Source organism: Zonotrichia albicollis, chromosome 6 (genome assembly GCF_047830755.1).
Source record: "Zonotrichia albicollis isolate bZonAlb1 chromosome 6, bZonAlb1.hap1, whole genome shotgun sequence".
NCBI lineage: Eukaryota > Metazoa > Chordata > Aves > Passeriformes > Passerellidae > Zonotrichia > Zonotrichia albicollis.
In genome coordinates, this window is record NC_133824.1 from 60390684 (window position 1) to 60408924 (window position 18241).

Genomic DNA, 18241 nt, shown 5'->3' on the forward strand with positions numbered 1-18241 from the left:
AAAAAAAGGTGTAATGTGTGGTAATGTGTTGTTGCAGTTGTGTTTCTTTTGGGAAGGGGCATATGGGGATATTGCTTAAGTTATTCTGTCTTCTGTGGCCTCCGTCTCCTCTAATTGCCTACAGACAGAAGAGGAAATGACTTCAAACTGAGAGTAGGTTCCTATTAGGAAATATTAGCTAGCAGGAAAAAATTATTTACTCAGTAAGGGGTGGTGAGGCCCTGGCACAGGGTGCCCAGAGGAGCTGTGGCTGCCCCTGGATCCATGAAGTGCCCAAGGCCGGGCTGGACAGGGCTCGGACACCCTGGGATGGTGGAAGGGGCTCCTTTAGAGGGCAGGAGCTTGGAACTGGATGATTTTTAAGGTTCCTTCTCCTCAACCCTCCTTCATCCTCTGTCTTTAACTCCTCATCGTCGCCCCACCATGGAGGCTGGGTTGTGGCAACCTCCCTCTGTCGGTTTTCAGGATCTGCCTCGGTATCTGCCGCTTGGACAAAGCGATTTGGATATTACTGTAAATACACGGCCGCGCTTTCGCTGGGAGCCGCAGTCCCCACAGCAGCGTTACCGCCTGCTTATGCTACGGCTACCCGCTGTGAAGCCCCGCGAACCGGAATACAACACCCCCACCGCTCTGTGCCGATCCCAGCGGTGTTCCCTTTCCTCCTGCAGAAGGCAAAGGGCGCAGTTTTTATTAAAAATTAAGATTTTTCCCGCGCCCTCCCCCGCTCCCTCCCGCCGCCTCAGCGCCCCTTCCCACAATGCCCTGCCCGGCAACAGCGTCCCACGTGACCCGCGGCCCCAACATGGCGGCTCCCAGCGGCCGCCGGCCGCAGCCCGCGGGGCCGGGCGGGGGCAGCGCCGCCGGGCCCGGGGCTCTGCGCGGCGCCGAGGAGGACGCCGAGGGTCTCTACGTGGCGGTGGAGCGGTGCCCGCTCTGCAACACCACGCGCCGCCGCCTCACCTGCGCCAAGTGCGTGCAGAGCGGCGACTTCGTCTTCTTCGACGGGCGCGACTCCGAGAGGTACCGGCGGCGCTGAGGGGAGCGGGGCGGGCTCTCCCTGCTCGGCTGCGGTCGCTGTGCTTCGGGGCCGGGCGGGGCGCCGGGCTGTGCCCGTTCCCCGCTGTCCCGGGGCTCGGGGGGCTCAGGGTGTGGGTGGGGAACGCTCCGGGGGCCGCCGGGCCCACCCTGAGACTGGGGGCGGACACAGCAGGACCCTCGGTACGAGCCATGGAATCATAATATTTTTAATAATAATAATTAAGGAGTGACCCCGAGTAACACTCGGTCAGGTGCAGATGTGTCGGTGGCGATGTAGCCACAGAAGCTCCAGGCAGTTCAGGGCACAGAGACCCGTTCAGTGTTATTTCATACGATTTCCCTCTTTTCGCCAACACTCCTTGAAATAGTCGTTTTCTAAACCGTTAAGCAAAATTAGGAAGGTGTATAAGAAAGAAAATAAACATCTTCTTGTGTATATACCCATAAATGTGGACAAAAAAAGTATCCGCTTGAGTTCATGGTGTGGCAAGTGGAGCGCTGGGTGAGCGCTGTGCCCGTAAACAAATTCCCTCCTGGAATGACTCAGGTGGCTCCTCCAGCCCAGATTCTTCAAAAGTCCCCAGGGCCATGTCTGGAAGGGCTCTGATCCCTGGCTGGCACCGTGTTCCTGGTCCCTCGTTGGCAGCCTTTGGGAGCGATTCCTGGGGCTATTTTGGGAAGGGTGTGGGGTGGCCGTGTCCTCGCTCCAAAGGCTCCTTGTGTCCCCAGGAGCACGGGGACAGTGGTGCCTTTCACCCACCAGCACCCACGGCAGTGGGGAAATGCTGTCAGCCAGTGTGAGTCAGCTTGAAGATCTCAGACTTTAGTCTGTCACTAAAGTCTGTCTGTCTGTTCCCTTTTTTAATGGAAAAAAAGCTGTGTTGGAGAACCACAAACTAGATTTAGCCTGGCTAAAATAGGTGGAAAACATGTAGTTGTGTGAGACTGCTTGGGGTTTTCTGCAGATTCTATTAAAAGGTTGGCTATGGAGCTTGGAATATAAACCAAGTTTGGGTTTTTTCCTGTCTCTTTTGCAGCCTTAAGTTTTTGGCTAAACATTAGGTTTAATTATAGAAATTCAATTGTAGCCTTTGTTAGAGTTGAAGCCCTGTTGTTTTGTATTAACCAAGGCTTAAGAAGTCTCTGCCCATCAGGAAAATGAAGTCATAAAGAAGCAGCTTTAGCCAAAGTACCAGAAGCAGCAGTGTAAGAGAAAACCCTCTTTATCTTCTCACATGAGACAGGATCAGCTTTTCTGTCTGACAGTTGTCACTGCATCCTCCTGAGAAGCTTTCACTGCCCCACTTGTCTGTGGCTGGAAAGGCTCCTGTATATTTACCTTGTGGTTTTTAACTGCAAGTGTTAAATCTCTTTTTTTTTCTTTTTTTTGGTCTTTTTTTCCCCCTTCTCTTCCTGGAGATCACAGTTCCATCTCTGGGAGTCACTGCTATGGTATTAACCTGGGGCCTCCCTACATTCTCCATTTCCCCAGGCTTTGTTTCTCCTGCTGCTCAGAACTTTTCCATCAATTAATTGCAGTAGTGCAATTCATTAAAAATGGCAAATTTATTTTAATGAATTAAAGGAACAGCACTCCTGTGTGAATAACACAATGTTAACAACCTAAATGTCTTTAGTGGCTGCAGGAGCTCTGAGTAGGGACAAAAGCTTGGGTTTTCAGGATAATGGGATTATGTTTAAACCATGCCTGAAACATTTTGTTTGCATTCTCTAATTAATATTTGGAATAACTGATTTAAGAATCAGGGGGAAGGGGTCAGTTTTCTTTGTTTGCTCTTTGTGGGTGTCTCTGAATTTCCTGTGGTGTGAGCCCTGGGAGAGGGGGAGATGTTTGAAATGGTGCCCAGGGCAGAGCCACGCAGGGACAGGTGCAGTTCACTGGGGGCCTTTCAGCTGCTGTTTACAGCCACCCTTGTTTGTTTATTTATTTATTTTATGCCTTCTAGTAGCGCCTGGGTTAATTTTAGATCGGCCACTGCTGGAGGAGTGTCATGGCAAGGGCTTTGCTGAGTGGCTCAGTGTGAGAAATTCAGAATGTGGAAGTGTTTGGGGGCACTTGGGCCTCCCATTTGTCTTTTTGAAGTGTTGCAGATGGAGGAAAAGGATCATTATCTTCCTGGTTAAATAGAAAGGAACTAAACATTACTCCTTGTATCCAACAGTGAATTATTTTTAGAATTTTCTTGTGAATTTTCCTTATATGAGGACAAACAATTTCACGTTGCAATTATTTCAGATTTCACGGGACTATTTTGTGAGCTAACTTTTAGAAGAACTACAGTAAAACTGGAAGTTATCATCTGTCTGGCAAAAATCACACTCCATATCTGTGAGGGGGAGAGACTGAGGAGCTGTTAAGATTAATGACTTAAGGAGAGCTGCAATTAAGGATGAGTAGTCCAGAAGTCCTGCAGGAGAACAGTCACTGCCATCCTTCCTTTCATGACTAATGTGTCGTGTGTTCAAAAACCAAGCTGGCATCTTGGTGTTGGTCTCAGCTCAGAGCTTCTCCTTCCTCCTGGGAGTGTCCTCCAGCCTGGTGTGTGCAGAAATTCTCAGAGTGTTCCCCAGACTGCTGAATTGCTTTGCTTTGTGCATCTGCACATGGCAAATGCCAAACTCAATGTAATTGTGATGTCTGAGCCTGGCTATGGGTTCTGGTTAGGAATAGTGAATTTTTTCAGCAGTTATAGTGAATATTGTGCCCTCAGCTCCTTCAGCACTAATCAACTCCTGTAGATTAGGAAGCCTCTCTCTCTGGTTGCTTCTCTCTAATCATGAACATGTGGAAATAAGCCAGGCAACCACAGAAAACCTCACCTTAATGTGATAAGACTTGAGGAAAGAGAAACATTCCATGGGTAATTCAAGATGTGCTCTCCTCTCAGTTTACATTTGATGGGAGTTCCTATAATAATTCATCCCAAGTTTTGTTTCTTTGCCAGATTGAAAGGCTAAAGATGTAGAAAGAAGGAGGAGTTGCAGGATGCAGTGCAGTTGAAATCAGAGCTATATAAAGCAGTGGAAATGTTTGCTTGGGAGGAGGCTGCTGGAGGGGTTGGTGGGAGCTGTTTGACATCGCTGCCGCAGCGCGTGGTGAGCTGCAATTTCATCCACAAACACTTCTGTCTTCCCTCCACAGCCAGAACTTCATTTATTCCTCTGTTCTTTGGCAGCTCATTCAGCTTTTTGCTGCTGTGATGGGCAGGAATTGGATCATTCTGTTCAGTCAGGGTTTGTGCCCACAAATCCAGCTCAGAAACCAAGAACTGCCAGGTGACCGCAGTGCTCTGCCTGGGTGAGCTCTGTGTTTCTGGGCCAGGGGATTTCTGGTGGCAGCCAAAGGTGTGCTCTGCTCTCTGGTAAACAGGAGGCTCCTGCAGGGCCTTTTCTCATTTCCAGGGTGACTCCTGGGGTGAGGACACACAGGAAGAGGGGATGAGCTGGGCTGAGCAGCTGGCCTCCAGTTGCACCACATTCCTCCAGCTCACGTGTGGCCTCTGGCTTTGGTGCCAAGCACCTGCATTTGGTTTGGGTTTGTTTTGGAAGGGAAACAGATTCTTTTGCTTGACTACAAAAGCAGCAGCCCGTGGTTTTGTTGTTCTAATGCTAATGTCATCTGGGAGGGTGGTTACACACACTGTGAATCCAAAGGTAGTCACCAAGCTTTCAGCACTTGAAGGAAAAAAGTGAAGCATTTTGAAGTTCTTCTCTGGATTTATTATGGAGTAACAGAGAGGGAAATCCAAGATGTCATCCTGTCAAGGCTTAGTGTACTGTTCTTTCTAAATAAAGCTTAAATGTCCATGAAATGAAAGTAAAATCATAAAACCACATGTAACAGAGTAACAGAGAGGGAAATCCAAGATGTCATCCTGTCAAGCCTTTGTGTACTATTCTTTCTAAATAAAGCTTAAATTTCCATGAAATTAAGGTAAATTCATAAAACCACATGGTTTGGGTTGGAAGGGACCTTAAGGACCATCTAGTTCCAACCCTGCCATGGACACCTTCGTGTCTCATCCTGCCTGGCCTTGAACACTTGCAGGGATGGGGAATCTGCAAATGTCACAGCTCTGGTAGGATGAAATCATCAATTCTGTGTGTTGCACAGAAAAATAGAATGAATTGTGGAACAATAAGGGGGCAGAATGTGGCTTCTGTATACTGAAAGGGTGATAACACAGGGTGATGAATCTGAAAAAATTCTTTTCTGATCAGTTCCCATATCCTGGAGTCCAGTGCAGCAGAGCTGAAGCAGACATGTGGGTCATGGGCTATGTGAGATAGTACTATTTATTTCTCCAGTGACTGAAGGTCTTTTAAAGTACTCCATGTTTTTTGTAACACACTAAACACTGCTCTTGCTAAGCCATAAATCTAGAAATAGCAGAAATTTGCTATTTGTTTGATAACTCAACACTGATGTTTCTCCAGCTTAGAGGCTCTGTTGCAATTCCAGTGAGACTCATGCTCTAGAATTCTGCAGGAGTTTTACACATTTAGCCATTAACTTCCCCACATCAAGACAGATAGCTGAGGTTTGGAGAATCCCCAAGCTTCAATTTTATTCTCCTTCTCAGACAACTTACAGTGCTGTAATTGTGCAAAATATCAATAAAAGAATTTAATCTCTTCCAGGTTTTCAGAGAAGAAAGAAAGGCTGATGCATCTTAAAACCAAACAGAGAGAATTCCAAAAACAGTAAGTTGTATTTATTAAATTGATATAAAAGCTAAGAGATCTCATAAAAGGAAACAGTCTCTTTTAACACACTGTTGCTGCAGACAGATGAAGTCCAGATAGTCATAAAACTTTCAATCGTGTTTTTTTCCTCTAGTGTTTTGAAGGCCATGGAAGGGAAAGAAATAACTGATCAGCTGGTGAGTTGCTCCAAGTGTGCCATGGTTTTTAAACTCTCTGAATTCCTAGATCTCATAGTTTAAAGTTACAGTTTACCTTGAGGGCATTGTGCTGCTTTCCCAAAGAGCCTGTTGTAAGCAAAACTGAAATGGGCTCTGCCAGCAGAGTGCTCCAAGCTGACTGAATTTTTCATTTCTCACTAGATATTTGTTCAATAACTTATTTTACTGATTCACTTTATACTGAGCACCATTTTGTTTGTGCCATTCTTCTGTGCACAATGCACTGTATGAAATATTTAATTGTTTGATCCATTCAGGAGCATCCTGCTACTTTGTGCACTAAAGCTTGCTGGCTTTGCTGTTAATCATTAGTTCAGCATGTTTGAAGTCATTTGTGCCCTAGAGTTGCTGAATGTTCTTTTTCAGAGATGGAAAATAATGTCTTGCAAGATGAGGATTGAGCAGCTGAAACAGACCATTTGCAAGGAAAATGATGAAATGACAAGACGTGAGTAATGCCTGTGCTTTTGTGATGTGGAAAATCTCCCTGTGCCTTAGAGTGAAAAATCAATTGAGGTGAATTTGTGTGTTAGTTTTTTTAAAAAATGGTGAATTTCCAAACAGTCGCTTCTTAGATCAGCTTGAAGGCAAATCAGGGAGTGGATTTTGGCCTTTTTATGTTTGGATTTTAATTAGCAAACAGCAGACATTATTCAGCTGGATAGAGATGGTTTTGCAGCAGCTTTAAGAGCAAATGCTTAGCAGCCTGTGGCTCTGGCTGTGTCCCTAGAGATGGCTTTATTCAGTGTAGTGTTTCTGATCACTTCCTCTTGATAAGGAGGAGCAACCAGCTCTGCAGCTGTCACAGATTTCCTGAAACTGCTGAATTTTAACCCACACCTGTCTGAAAATCCTAAAATCCTACCTGAGCAAGAGTCACTGAAATTAAGATGTAGGTTCCATTCAAAAACTTCATTTTTGAAACCCATTAGACTGTTTTACACTAAATTTGCAGGGTCATTTTTCAGAAGAGAATGTGCAGCTCTCCTTACAATCCACATGCAAGGGAAGTAGAGGAGGCATATTCAGAAGCATATTGATTGAATCTGGGATATTTTTATGGCTTTGAATTCAAGAGGAGCCATACAGAGAGTGGAAGCAGAGGCAGAACCTGAGAAGAGTCATAAAGGATTAGCACAGGCTTGGGGTGAAAAATCAAAAAGGCTGAGATGCAAAATTATTTTCAATTAAAAAGGAGATGGATAGTAACAATAATAAATGGGTGATGAAAAGGTGAAGGAGCAGAAAAGTGTGTTAGTTAACAGGAAAGAGAGCAAATAACAATGCAGAGAAGTCTGAGGCATTCATTCAGTGCTGCCTTTGCTCCATCTTCCTGCAAAGAAAATGGGATCAGCTGCTTAGCCTGGGTAAATTTGACATCATGAGAGGACTCAGTTGCAGGCTAAGGAAAGGAAACAGAGAGCTGCACATTGGTTTGCTTTATGGGAGCCAAGGAAGAAGCTGAGGTGGTCTGGGGAGCACTTGGGAGCCTGTGAGGGTGTGTGAGGAAGCTGAGAACAGTTCCTGCCTTCAAAGGGTGCAGCAAGGCAGGACCTCAGAGTGGTGACAGGAATCCTTCACACACCCAGGGGGCTCTGCTGGTAACTGACAGGTAGGGTGGATAAAAACAGCCATCACTTGGTTATGGTATTCATGTCAAATCCATGTTTTGTTATTTATGTCATGATATCCATGTCAAATCAACCCCTCAGTGGGGATCAAGTGCTGAAGTGGAGGATGAAGCAGAAGCTGCACATAGCTTGGATTTGGGCACTGCCTGAAATTGTGAGCAAACAAAATTTTCTGTGGGTGTAACCCCTGCAAGGTCATCACAGAAGGTTAGAAAAGCTTCATTCAAGGAGTGGTGGCACTGGTCAAGCTGAGGAGGTGAGGCAGGTGGACCTCAGCAGTTCCTGGCAGTATTCCCCATAATAGCTCAGCAGAATAGAGCATGGAATGGAGGAAGCCAGGCTGGATGGTGAAATGACTTCTGTGCAGACCAGGACCAAAATCAAAACATGCAGATAAATAGACAGCATCATCTGGAAAGGACAAAATCAGGGTACACATTGTTGTAAAGAGAAACATAAACCCAGAATGGGGGATGGTGGTGAGATTTGGCCGGAAGGGATCTGGGGAATTGCAAATTAAATAAAAATTATCAATCCTGTGCTGCTCCAGAAAGGTTCAGGCCTCTTTCTGGGTTAACTAATATAAGTGCTGTATTTAAGATGGAAGCAGTTATCCTGCTGTGCCAGGTGTTGTTGCTTCAGTGGAAGCCTGGTGTCCAATTTAAACAATTTAAGAAAGATACAAATCATCTGAGGAAAGTCTGAGCATTGGAAATGAAATACAACAGCTCAGAAAATTCATGTTTGGTTTAGAGAAGAGGAAGTTGAAGAAAAACAAGCTTGTCAGTGGGTAGATGATTATTGTTATGGAGATTAGATTATGACTTTTTGTCTGTTGCCTGTGAAGGAAGGAGAAGAGGAAATCAATGTGACTTTAAGGAATTAGTCACCTCTTCTCAAAGTGCTCTGCTCTGGAGGTGGCAGGGTTAGGACCAACCAGGGAGTGGAGTTCTCCATTTTCCCACTCTTCTGTGGAATTTATTATCTGCAACTTTTGCAACTTCTCTTGACTCACAGTGAATTTGATCAGATGTAACCTAAAAACTGAGCTGACTATTGCCCAACTAACCTATTGTTAGCTCAGTTGCTTTTGGAGAGAGACCAGGAATGAATTCTAGCTGTGAGTAGCCAACAGACCAGGATCCAACTTGGTCACTTTTGGTCCACATTAAAAAGTGTGAAAAGGTTGTTTCTCTGCTCTTGCATGTGGCACAGTTTAATTTTCTGCAATAAAAACCATTTCTAGAACACTGGGTTCCTGCTTTTGGAGACCTCAATAATTGGTGGTGCTTAAAATAATGTTTTAAAATCTGTGTGTTTGCCTTCTTTCTGTGCAGAGCAGTTCAAGGAGACAGGCTTGCAAATCCCTGGCAGAGCTCTCTGGGCAGAGATCAGTGTGCCTGGGCTTGCATTTATCAGGCAGTGCAGCTGTGTGGGACACAGCGGTGTCCTGAAATTCTCCTGGGGACAGATTTTTAATCACCTCATAAAGCAGAGGTGCTGTGCAGAGGGCAGGACAGTTGTGTGTGCACTGGGACTGCTGAAGAGGAAATTTCAGTGCAGTGTCTCCCCTGCTCCCAAATAATTGCTGTTGGACCTGCAGGGAAGGGAGTTCACTCTGAAAAAGGAGCCTTTCAAGTCAAACATGAATGTGAAAATGGAACAGCTGGACCTTTTCCTCCTCGTCCTGTCTCCTGTTCTTTTTGCAAAGGGAGAGTTTGGGAATATGACTGCAAGTGTTAATTGATTTTTTGTTGATGTTATAAGACTGCTTAAAGGAAAGGGAATTATAGCTGACACATAGGGATTCTGGCATTGCTCAGAGAAAAGTGGATTTTTCTATTGCTCCTCTATCAGGGGTCACTTATTTATATTATATAAACCTGAGGATTATTAGTTCTTATCTTCATGGAGGAGCTTTTCTCACCTCCTTTAATTTGGGACTTTGCATCTCCCACACACCAGATCTTCCTTCCTACCAGACACACCATGGATTGCAGCAGATCACATGACTGGAAATAATTCCTGATGTTCAGAGAGAGCAGCCTCTGTGTCGGCAGGGGCAGGCACACCTCAAACTAGGGCACAGGGAGAGTTTTAAATGTGAATTTGGGGAGAGCACAAGAAATCTTTCCCTGTGTTTTCAAGAGACAGAGGTGGCTGACTCTCATTACTGCAGCCACTTATTTTATATCTGAATTAGCAGATTTTGGGATCATCAAGGTTGCAAAAGACCTTTAAGATCATCAGGCCCAGCCTTGGATGCTTCAAGATGCTCTTGCAGGGTATTTTTCCAAGCCTGACACACAGAGTGAATCCAGGCAGTTGCAGCCCTTCAGCCCATGAGCACAACTCCCATTTGTGAGTGGAAGGGGGGATAGCAAATGTTCCCTGTGGGAACAAGGAGCTGCACTGTTGGGATCCATGAGAGAATCCCAAATAACCCACAGCAGCAGCAGCACAGGTGCCAGCACTGGTGAGTGAAGATGCTATCTGCACTTGATTTTGGCTGCAAGCAGGGCAGGGCTTTTTGGCCAGCACGATGCAGACGTGTACAGTCAGGTTATTTCTGTCAGGATGATTAGCTCAGGAGTTTAATTAAACTGGGAAAACTCGGCTTTTGTGCTCCAAATCCAGAAATAGCTGGCTAAAAGATAGGGAAAGAATAATCCCAGTTGCAGTCTCTTTGGAGATCTCCAGAGGAGATTAAAAAGTTGTACCACTGAGCAGCTGGAAGAAGTTCATAGTTTAGCAGGGTTTTCTGTTTTAAGCTGCCACAGATCTTGTTTTCCATAAATATTAATAAAGCTTTTCTCAAGCTTTTCCTACAAGCCCTTCCCAGCTCCTTTTCCAAGGGATAACATCTGCTGCTGTTCTCACAGACACAGAGGGGCTGCTGAGGATTAAAGAGGAGAACCAGAAGCATTATCGCAGGGCTCAGAGGCACCAGGAGAAGAAGGAGAAGATCCAGAAGCACAACAGGAAGCTGGGAGACCTGGTGGAGAAGAAATCCTACGAGCTGAAAACGCAGTACGAGCACCTGGCCAACCTGCGGCGCGCGCACATCCTGGAGCTGACCTCGGTCATCTTCCCCATGGAGGAGGTGAAGACAAGCATGAGGTATGGCAGGCTTGTCCTTCTGGGATCCTTTTGCTTGGTTTTAGGCACCCACAAGGGAGTTGTGTCAGTCTGAGGTAGATGGTCTGGCTCCCTTAGGGTCTGTGAGGAGGAGGAGGAGGAGTTGTGGTCTCACCCACAGATGGAGGTCCAGGATGGAAGAATCTGAATCTGGAGGTGCTTGCATCTCCCCACTGAGAGATATCAGCTGCATTTCCAGTGTTAGACTTCCTTAAAATATGGATTCCCCATGCCTGGAAGTGTTCAGGGCCAGGCTGGACAGGGCTTGGAGCAGCCTGGTCTAGTGGAAGGTGTCCCTGCCATGGCAGGGGTGGAATGAGATGGTCTGTAAGGTCCCTTCCAACCCAAATCTTTCTAGGATTCTACAAAAACAGTCAATTAAAAACCCCAGAACAAATGACAGCAGTTTTGGGACTGAGGACTTTTACAGGAGCGTTCCTACCAGCACTTTGCCCTGGGTGAAACCCAGCTCAGTGCCTGCCAAGTGTGTGTTTGATTCCATTGCCAACCCCTTGTTTGCACCCCCTGTGGGCCCTGCAGGGACCCAGCAGACGTGTCCTCAGAGAGTGACAATGCCATGACCTCCAGCACTGTGAGCAAGCTGGCAGAGGCGCGCAGGACCACGTACCTGTCGGGGCGCTGGGTGTGCGACGACCACAACGGCGACACCAGCATCAGCATCACGGGGCCCTGGATCATCCTCCCCAACAATGGAGACTACTCTGCTTACTACAGCTGGGTGGAGGAGAAGAAGACTACACAGGGACCTGGTAAGGGCCATGGGTTTAGGCAGCTGGGACACTCTGAGTGCCAGCAAAAGCACTGAGGAGCTTGTCCTTGCACATGAGTCACATCCTTCAGCCTCAAGGAACTGGCAAAGTTTCACAGGTGAAAAAAGAGGTGTAGTTTCCCCTCAAGAGTGATATTCATTGGCACTTCAACACCTTCATGGTTTCCTAATAGTAGCAGATGTAGAGCTTCTATTTCCAGCATTGCTTGAAACACACTTGGGATGAACCGGAATGATCTGTATTTTGTTCACATTCCCTGAGGCATTGCTCTCCCTGAGCCTACCCAAATGCAAATATAAAAACTGGGCCTGACATCTCCTCTACAATTATTAAACTGGTCTGTTTGTTCTCAGCCTGAGCCAGAAATAAATGCCAGATTAGGGATTTTAGGAGAAGATTCCCTGCCCAGTTGAAACTAGATGGTTTTTAAGGTCCCTTCCAACCCAAAGCATTCTGTGATTTTATGACTAGTCTGCTGAAATCTTCTTCTGCATGAAATTCTCACTGGGATGCACAGCACAGTGAAATAGAGAAAGTTAATTATTCACAGTTTTGACACAGTTCACATGTCATCATCTTAACAGGAATTCCAAGAATTACTATTTTCTTCCAACCTCTGACAGATTTCACTGGAAGTGATTGCTAGACTCAGGCTGTTCTCCTTGCTCAGAAATGACATATTCCAGTGTAGACTCCAGGAACATATTAACACACCCACCAAGGCTTCATTTAAAACAAAGATTTCATGTTGTTTTTATTTCTTTCAGATATGGAACATAATAACCCTGCTCATACCATCAGTGCTGCATTGTGCTATGCAACTCAGCTTGTTAACACTTTGTCTCTCATACTTGATGTAAATCTTCCCAAGAAGCTCTGCAACAGGCAAGTAAAAACACAGCAAGGGAATCAGTGACCTTAGTTTGAACAAAAAAGTCATGAATTGGAGCAGCTTTTGATAATATGGGTGGTTTGTGGATTTTTGTGCTGTTTGAGAGGAGGGCTAGCAGGATTTTAGACCACAGTTAACAGTCCTTCCCTCCTTTTTTATTTCCTGAGAGGGAGAGCAGCCATCAGAGTTGAAAATAACACCTCTCTAATTGACATATTCAGCATCCTCAAATGAGAGCTGAAATATGGCAGTGCACAAATGGCACTTTTCATTTCACTGGACCCCACTGTGCTCCACAAAATCCCAATCCCAGCTCCTGAACAGCTCTGCTGCCTCCTGTGCTGTGGGACAAGTGCTGCAATATGGCATGGCAGCAGTGTCATAAATGATGGCATAAAAATCTTGGGAGTAAACCCCAGAACAGAGCACTGTGAGAGTTTTGGTGTCTATGTGGAGCAGCTGGGATCTGCACCACGGGTTCCAGATGTGCTGCTGAGATTCTTTAAAATGTTTTAAAATAATGGCTGTCAAAGTGAGGGCACAGAAGTTGTGTAGGGTTTCAGCATTTTGCTGTGGCTTGGGGGTTGGAACCAGATGATCTCCAAGTCCCTTCCAACCCAAACCCTTCTGTGATTCTCTGGTTTTGTTTGGGTGTTCAGCCCTCAGAGAAGGAAAAGGTTGGGAACAGGAAATGATGCAAGACTTTAAAGGAGATCTGAAACAGTTTGGCTCAGGTGGATCTGAGTTCCCTACAGTTCCCACCACCTGTCCTGTGCAAACTGGTGAGGCCAGGGCAAGCAGAGCTTGCTGATAAAATGCTCAAGTCCTGCTAGGTTTAAAATTAATCTCCTCAGCACTCTAGAACTGGCTGCAGACTTTGAACAAGTGCTCGCTGCGAGGATTTTTACTCCAGGATTTGTTAGGAAGCCAGGGCATGGAATGCTGATGCCTCCAGCAAATGCTGTATTTTCACAGCATTTTGTTTTCTGTGTGTTTTTGTGTGTGTGTGTGGTGTTTTAACAGTGAATTCTGTGGGGAGAATCTCAGCAGACACAGGTTCACACGGGCAGTGAAGAAGCTGAATGCTAACATCCTTCACCTCTGCTTCTCTCAGGTAGGGGGGATGCACATTTCATATCTTTAAATAGCTTTTTAAATATCAGCTCTGCCTGCTGGTTTCCTTCAGGACCTGATCATGGTTTGTTTTTTTTTTCCCTTCCCCATGTCAGCATGTAAATTTAGATCTGTTGCACCCCCTGCATACCCTCAGGAACCTCATGTACCTGGTCAGCCCAGACACCGAGAACTTGGGCAGGTAAGAAAAGCAAAATATGAACTTTGGAATTGATGCCTTTGCCTTGTTACTTGTGAGGGAAATTCTCTCCTGCTGTGCCTGTAGATCAGTCCTCAGCACAGAAATCAGGGTAGGTCCAGGAGGAGGAAAGACTGGACAGAAAAAGGGGCTCCTGAGTAGGGAATTAAATGTACAGATGTGTGTTTGCTGTGCTCCTGCCTGTGGCAGGCTCAGCTGGAGGCTTTGCAGCGATGATGGACTCATTTTTCCTGCAGCCAGGAGCAGGAACTCCTTTCCAGGCAGCTTTGCCATGCTCCCAGTGTGACCCTGCCCACACCTTGCAACGTGCAAATACCTGAGAGCATCCAGAAATACAAACCCTGAAAGAATCCCAGGCAAACCTTTCCCAGAATATTTCCAGTCAGTGAACTGCCTAGACCAAAGCTGACCCTTTAAACAATACTCATTTATATGTAAATTAAGATTAAAGACAACTGTTCTCTTAGCTTAGAACGTGATGAAAAGAACATTAGTTCTGGCATGCACACACTGAGTTTAATAATTTATTTCCTTTTTTTACAAGTTAAATATAAGAAAGCAAACAACACTGATTTCCCCATTGGGATAACCCAGACACAAGTCACTTGTGCCCAAGACAGTCTGCAAATATTTGTTTGATGTGCCTGATGTTTTATTCCCCCCTTAAACACAGTGAGTGATGTTCTGAAATCTGCTTTTCTGCTTTGTTCTCTTGTATGGATCTGGTTTTATTCAAAAACCTGCAGTGCCACTCAGAGGAGCTGCCTGCTCCCACTTCCTTGTGCTCTCTGGATCTGTCCCTACTGAGCCAGCCCACAGACATGGGGAGCCACGTCTTTGTAAAAGATTTGGACAAAAACCTGTGCCTGCTGCCTGAAATAGAGTGCTGGAAATAGCCAGAGGATGGAGAGCTGTGTCCTCAAAGGAAAGCAGCTGCTCTGGAGGGTGCAGGGCTGCAGTGGGCACTGTGCAGGTGTCCCAGGGCTCCCCAAGCATCAGCTGGGTGCAGAGAGTAACAGGAAGGGTTACAGGAGAGCTGGGTCAGACACCCACCAGGCTGCTGAGTGGCTTTACAGACACCACTGGGAGCAGAGAGCCTGAGCTGCTTGAAATGAGGCACATGCACTTAGCAGAGACATTAATTACCCACAGGAATGAAGGTGGGGATTCTGCTTCCTTCTGTCATCCTCTCAGGGCTGGATGGGTTCCTGGGATGGATGCATCATCAGGCAGGAGGTGCTGGGCTCAGGACAGGGAGCAGGGTGGGACTCAGGGGCCTTTGTTGGACAGGAGGTCACTGGAGATGATCTAATGGTCCCTTCTGGCCTCAACCCCGATGACTCCTCCTTGTGTTGCCTTGTTTAGCAGAAGGCTTTGCCAGGAGGCAGAGCTCCCATTGCTTTCCAGATGATGACAGAGGAGTGTTTGCCTTTCATTTCTCAGCTGGCTGCAAAGTTTGCAGCAACCAGTTCTCTTTGTTTTCCTTTAGATACCTAAGCTGTGGTTGCCTGACAATCTCCTTTATATGCTGCTGGCTTCATATGCTTATAATTTTACCAAGATTTAATTATCTGGATTAATATTTCCCATGACAAATCACTGCTTAAGGTTCCTTCTCCCACTGAGGCTGGATAAACTCTGGCCTGTGTTTAATGGTGGGACTCAGTGATCTTGGGGGTCTTTGCCAACCTAAATGATTCCACGATTCCATCAAATTCCTGCTCATGTTCATGGGGCAGTTTTGTGGCTTGGAGTGAGCTCTGTCAGGGACTCTGCTTGCTGTGGGGAATTCACCTTTTTCCCTGGAATACAGGCAGCCCAAAGCAGTGGGATGGGCAGGATGCAATCGCCTCTCCCACCAGGCAGTGGCAGCAGGGAACTCTGAGTGTCAGCACAGCTGGGACCCTGCAGGACCCTGGGGATGCAGCCATGGCCCTGCTCAGAGCTCTGCCCACTGTCCCTGCCTGCAGGGAGGGCTCAGACACTGAGCAGGCTCTGCCCCAGGGGCCCAGCAATGGCACCAGAGCAACGAGCAGGAGCTGATGCCCACAAGTTCCATCTGAAGGTGAGGAAGAACTTCCCTGTGCACCAAGTCCTGAGCAGAGACCAGAGAGGGTGTGGAGCCTCCCTCACTGGGGACATTCTAGAGCCATCTGTGACCCATTTCAGATCCAATTCTGTGCCCTGGGATGACCCTGCTGGAGCAGGCAGATGGGACCAGATGAGCCACTGTGGTGACTGCCAACCTGAGCCACTCTGTGATTCTGTGTTTGGAGTGTCCCCACAGGAGACCCCTCAGCCTCTCTGGGCAGCCTGTTCAGGTCTGGCCAACCTCAGAGTGAGAAAGAGCTTGAGGTGTTGCTCAGGGTAGAGTGGGAAGTCTCCACTGCTGAGTTGTGCCAGACCTGGGAGTTGCAAGGTACAGCCTGGCAGAGCTGAGCTCTCTTGGTGTTGGAAATTAAAGCTGCTCCACATCCAGGCAGGATTCCCCTCAGTGAAGCCCTGAGTTATCACCAGTAGCTTTTTCTGCTCTGCTCTGTGTTTCTCTGTCCATGCCAGAGCAGAACTGCTCTGCCTCCCACCGTTCCTGCTCCGTGGTCTGGAACCCTGTCCCTGCCTGGACCAAGTGCTTGTGTCACATCCAAGGGGTGACACCAAGTTCCTGCAACTGCTCCATGGTCTGGAGCTCTGTCCTTTACTGGGCCAAGTGTTTGTGTCACATCCAAGGGGTGACACCAAGTTCCTGTTCCTGCTCCATGGTCTGGAGCCCTGTCCTTTACTGGGCCAAGTGTTTGTGTCACATCCAAGGGGTGACACCAAGTTCCTGTTCCTGCTCCATAATCTGGAACCCTGTCCTTTACTGGGCCAAGTGTTTGTGTCACATCCAAGGGGTGACACCAAGTTCCTGCAACTGCTCCATGGTCTGGAGCTCTGTCCTTTACTGGGCCAAGTGTTTGTGTCACATCCAAGGGGTGACACCAAGTTCCTGTTCCTGCTCCATGGTCTGGAGCCCTGTCCCTGCCTGGGCCAAGTGTTTGTGTCACATCCAAGGGGGTGACACCAAGTTCCTGCAACTGCTCCATGGTCTGGAGCCTTGTCCTTTACTGGGCCAAGTGTCTGTGTCACATCCAAGGGGGTGACACCAAGTTCCTGTTCCATGGTCTGGAGCTCTGTCCTTTACTGGGCCAAGTGTCTGTGTCACATCCAAGGGGTGACAGCAAGCTCCCTCTGCCAGCTGGCAGAGACAGGCACTTCATCTCTGCTGTGGGTGGGAGGGCAGAGGCACTGATGGTGTCCTCCTCCCCACAGGTCCGGCCCCTTTGAAATCAGCGCCGACCTGGAGGACTCCATGGAGTTTGTGGAGCCGAGCGCGGCGGGCGAGACGGACGAGAGCGGCGACGAGCGCGTGAGCGATGAGGAGACGGACCTGGGCACGGACTGGGAGAACCTGCCCAGCCCCAGGTTCTGTGACATCCCCTCCCAGCAGGTGGAGATGCTGCAGAGCCAGAGCACGCAGGCGTCGCAGCCCATCGCCAGCAGCAGCGCGGGCGGCATGATCTCGTCGGCCGCCGCCTCGGTCACCTCGTGGCTCAAGGCCTACACCGGGCACCGCTAGCGGGGCTGTACCAGCAACCCCTCCCTGACTGGGCTCTAACCAACCTTTACCGATTCAGTTAAGTAGTGCCTGGAACAAAGGAAAGGTCAGACTTCTGTTTTGTAAACCGGAGAAAACCTTTTTATTTCCCCAAGACGACTGTGAGGGCCCCGTTTTGTAAATGAGCTCCGTGCTGCCCACGGATCCTGCCAGGGCACTTGGTGTCTTGGTTCTGTCTGCAGCGAGGATTGGCAAAGGACCCAGCGACCTCCAGCTCTACTTTCTGAAGAAGAACCAGATTTTGGAGTGTTTGGATCAGGAAGGCTGCTCAGGGCGCGGTCTGGACAGCAGTTCCCACTTTCTTAACTCCTTACAGGGTTTTCCTTTGTGTGTGTGTGTTTTAAATCTGTCTTGCATAATGCAAAAATGCGTATTTCTAGATTTTTTTCATTCAGGACATGAAAATTATGCATTTTTAACATGTTTTCTAATCTCTGTTGCCATATTTTTAATACAAATGATCAGCATGGACAGGGAATTCACACAGCAAGTTGCTCTTGGTTTAGATTTGGTTGTGAATCTTTACCCAGTTTTGCCATAGAAAACTGGCTTGTTTCATGCTGTTTCCACTGGTCGGTGTAGAAGTTTTGTGTTGTGCTGAGGCACACAGGCTCTGTACTCTTAATACCATACACCAAAGAAACACTGGACATTCTCTTGCTAGACCCACATTGGATGCTGATCCAGAATTGCATTGTTGCAATAATATCTATTGGTTACCACACCATGCTGCCACTTTTTAGCATTAGAAAAACCCCATTTCAAGCCAGTTTGGTGAAGTCACGTGCTCTCCACACTACATGTGTTTGTAAGC

The 18241-nt window shown here is 47.3% G+C and overlaps 1 protein-coding gene across 1 annotated transcript; it reads left to right on the forward strand.

Moving 5' to 3' along the window:
* The first annotated feature begins 773 nt into the window (after positions 1–773).
* ATG14 (autophagy related 14) lies at positions 774–17517 on the forward strand. The gene is made up of 10 exons (XM_074544035.1): positions 774–1023; positions 5704–5766; positions 5903–5945; positions 6354–6435; positions 10501–10738; positions 11297–11526; positions 12315–12432; positions 13463–13553; positions 13669–13754; positions 17082–17517. The coding sequence occupies exons 1-10, from the start codon at positions 806–808 to the stop codon at positions 17386–17388; spliced, it is 1476 nt and encodes a 491-aa protein (XP_074400136.1). The 5' UTR covers positions 774–805; the 3' UTR covers positions 17389–17517.
* Positions 17518–18241: the final 724 nt, after the last annotated feature.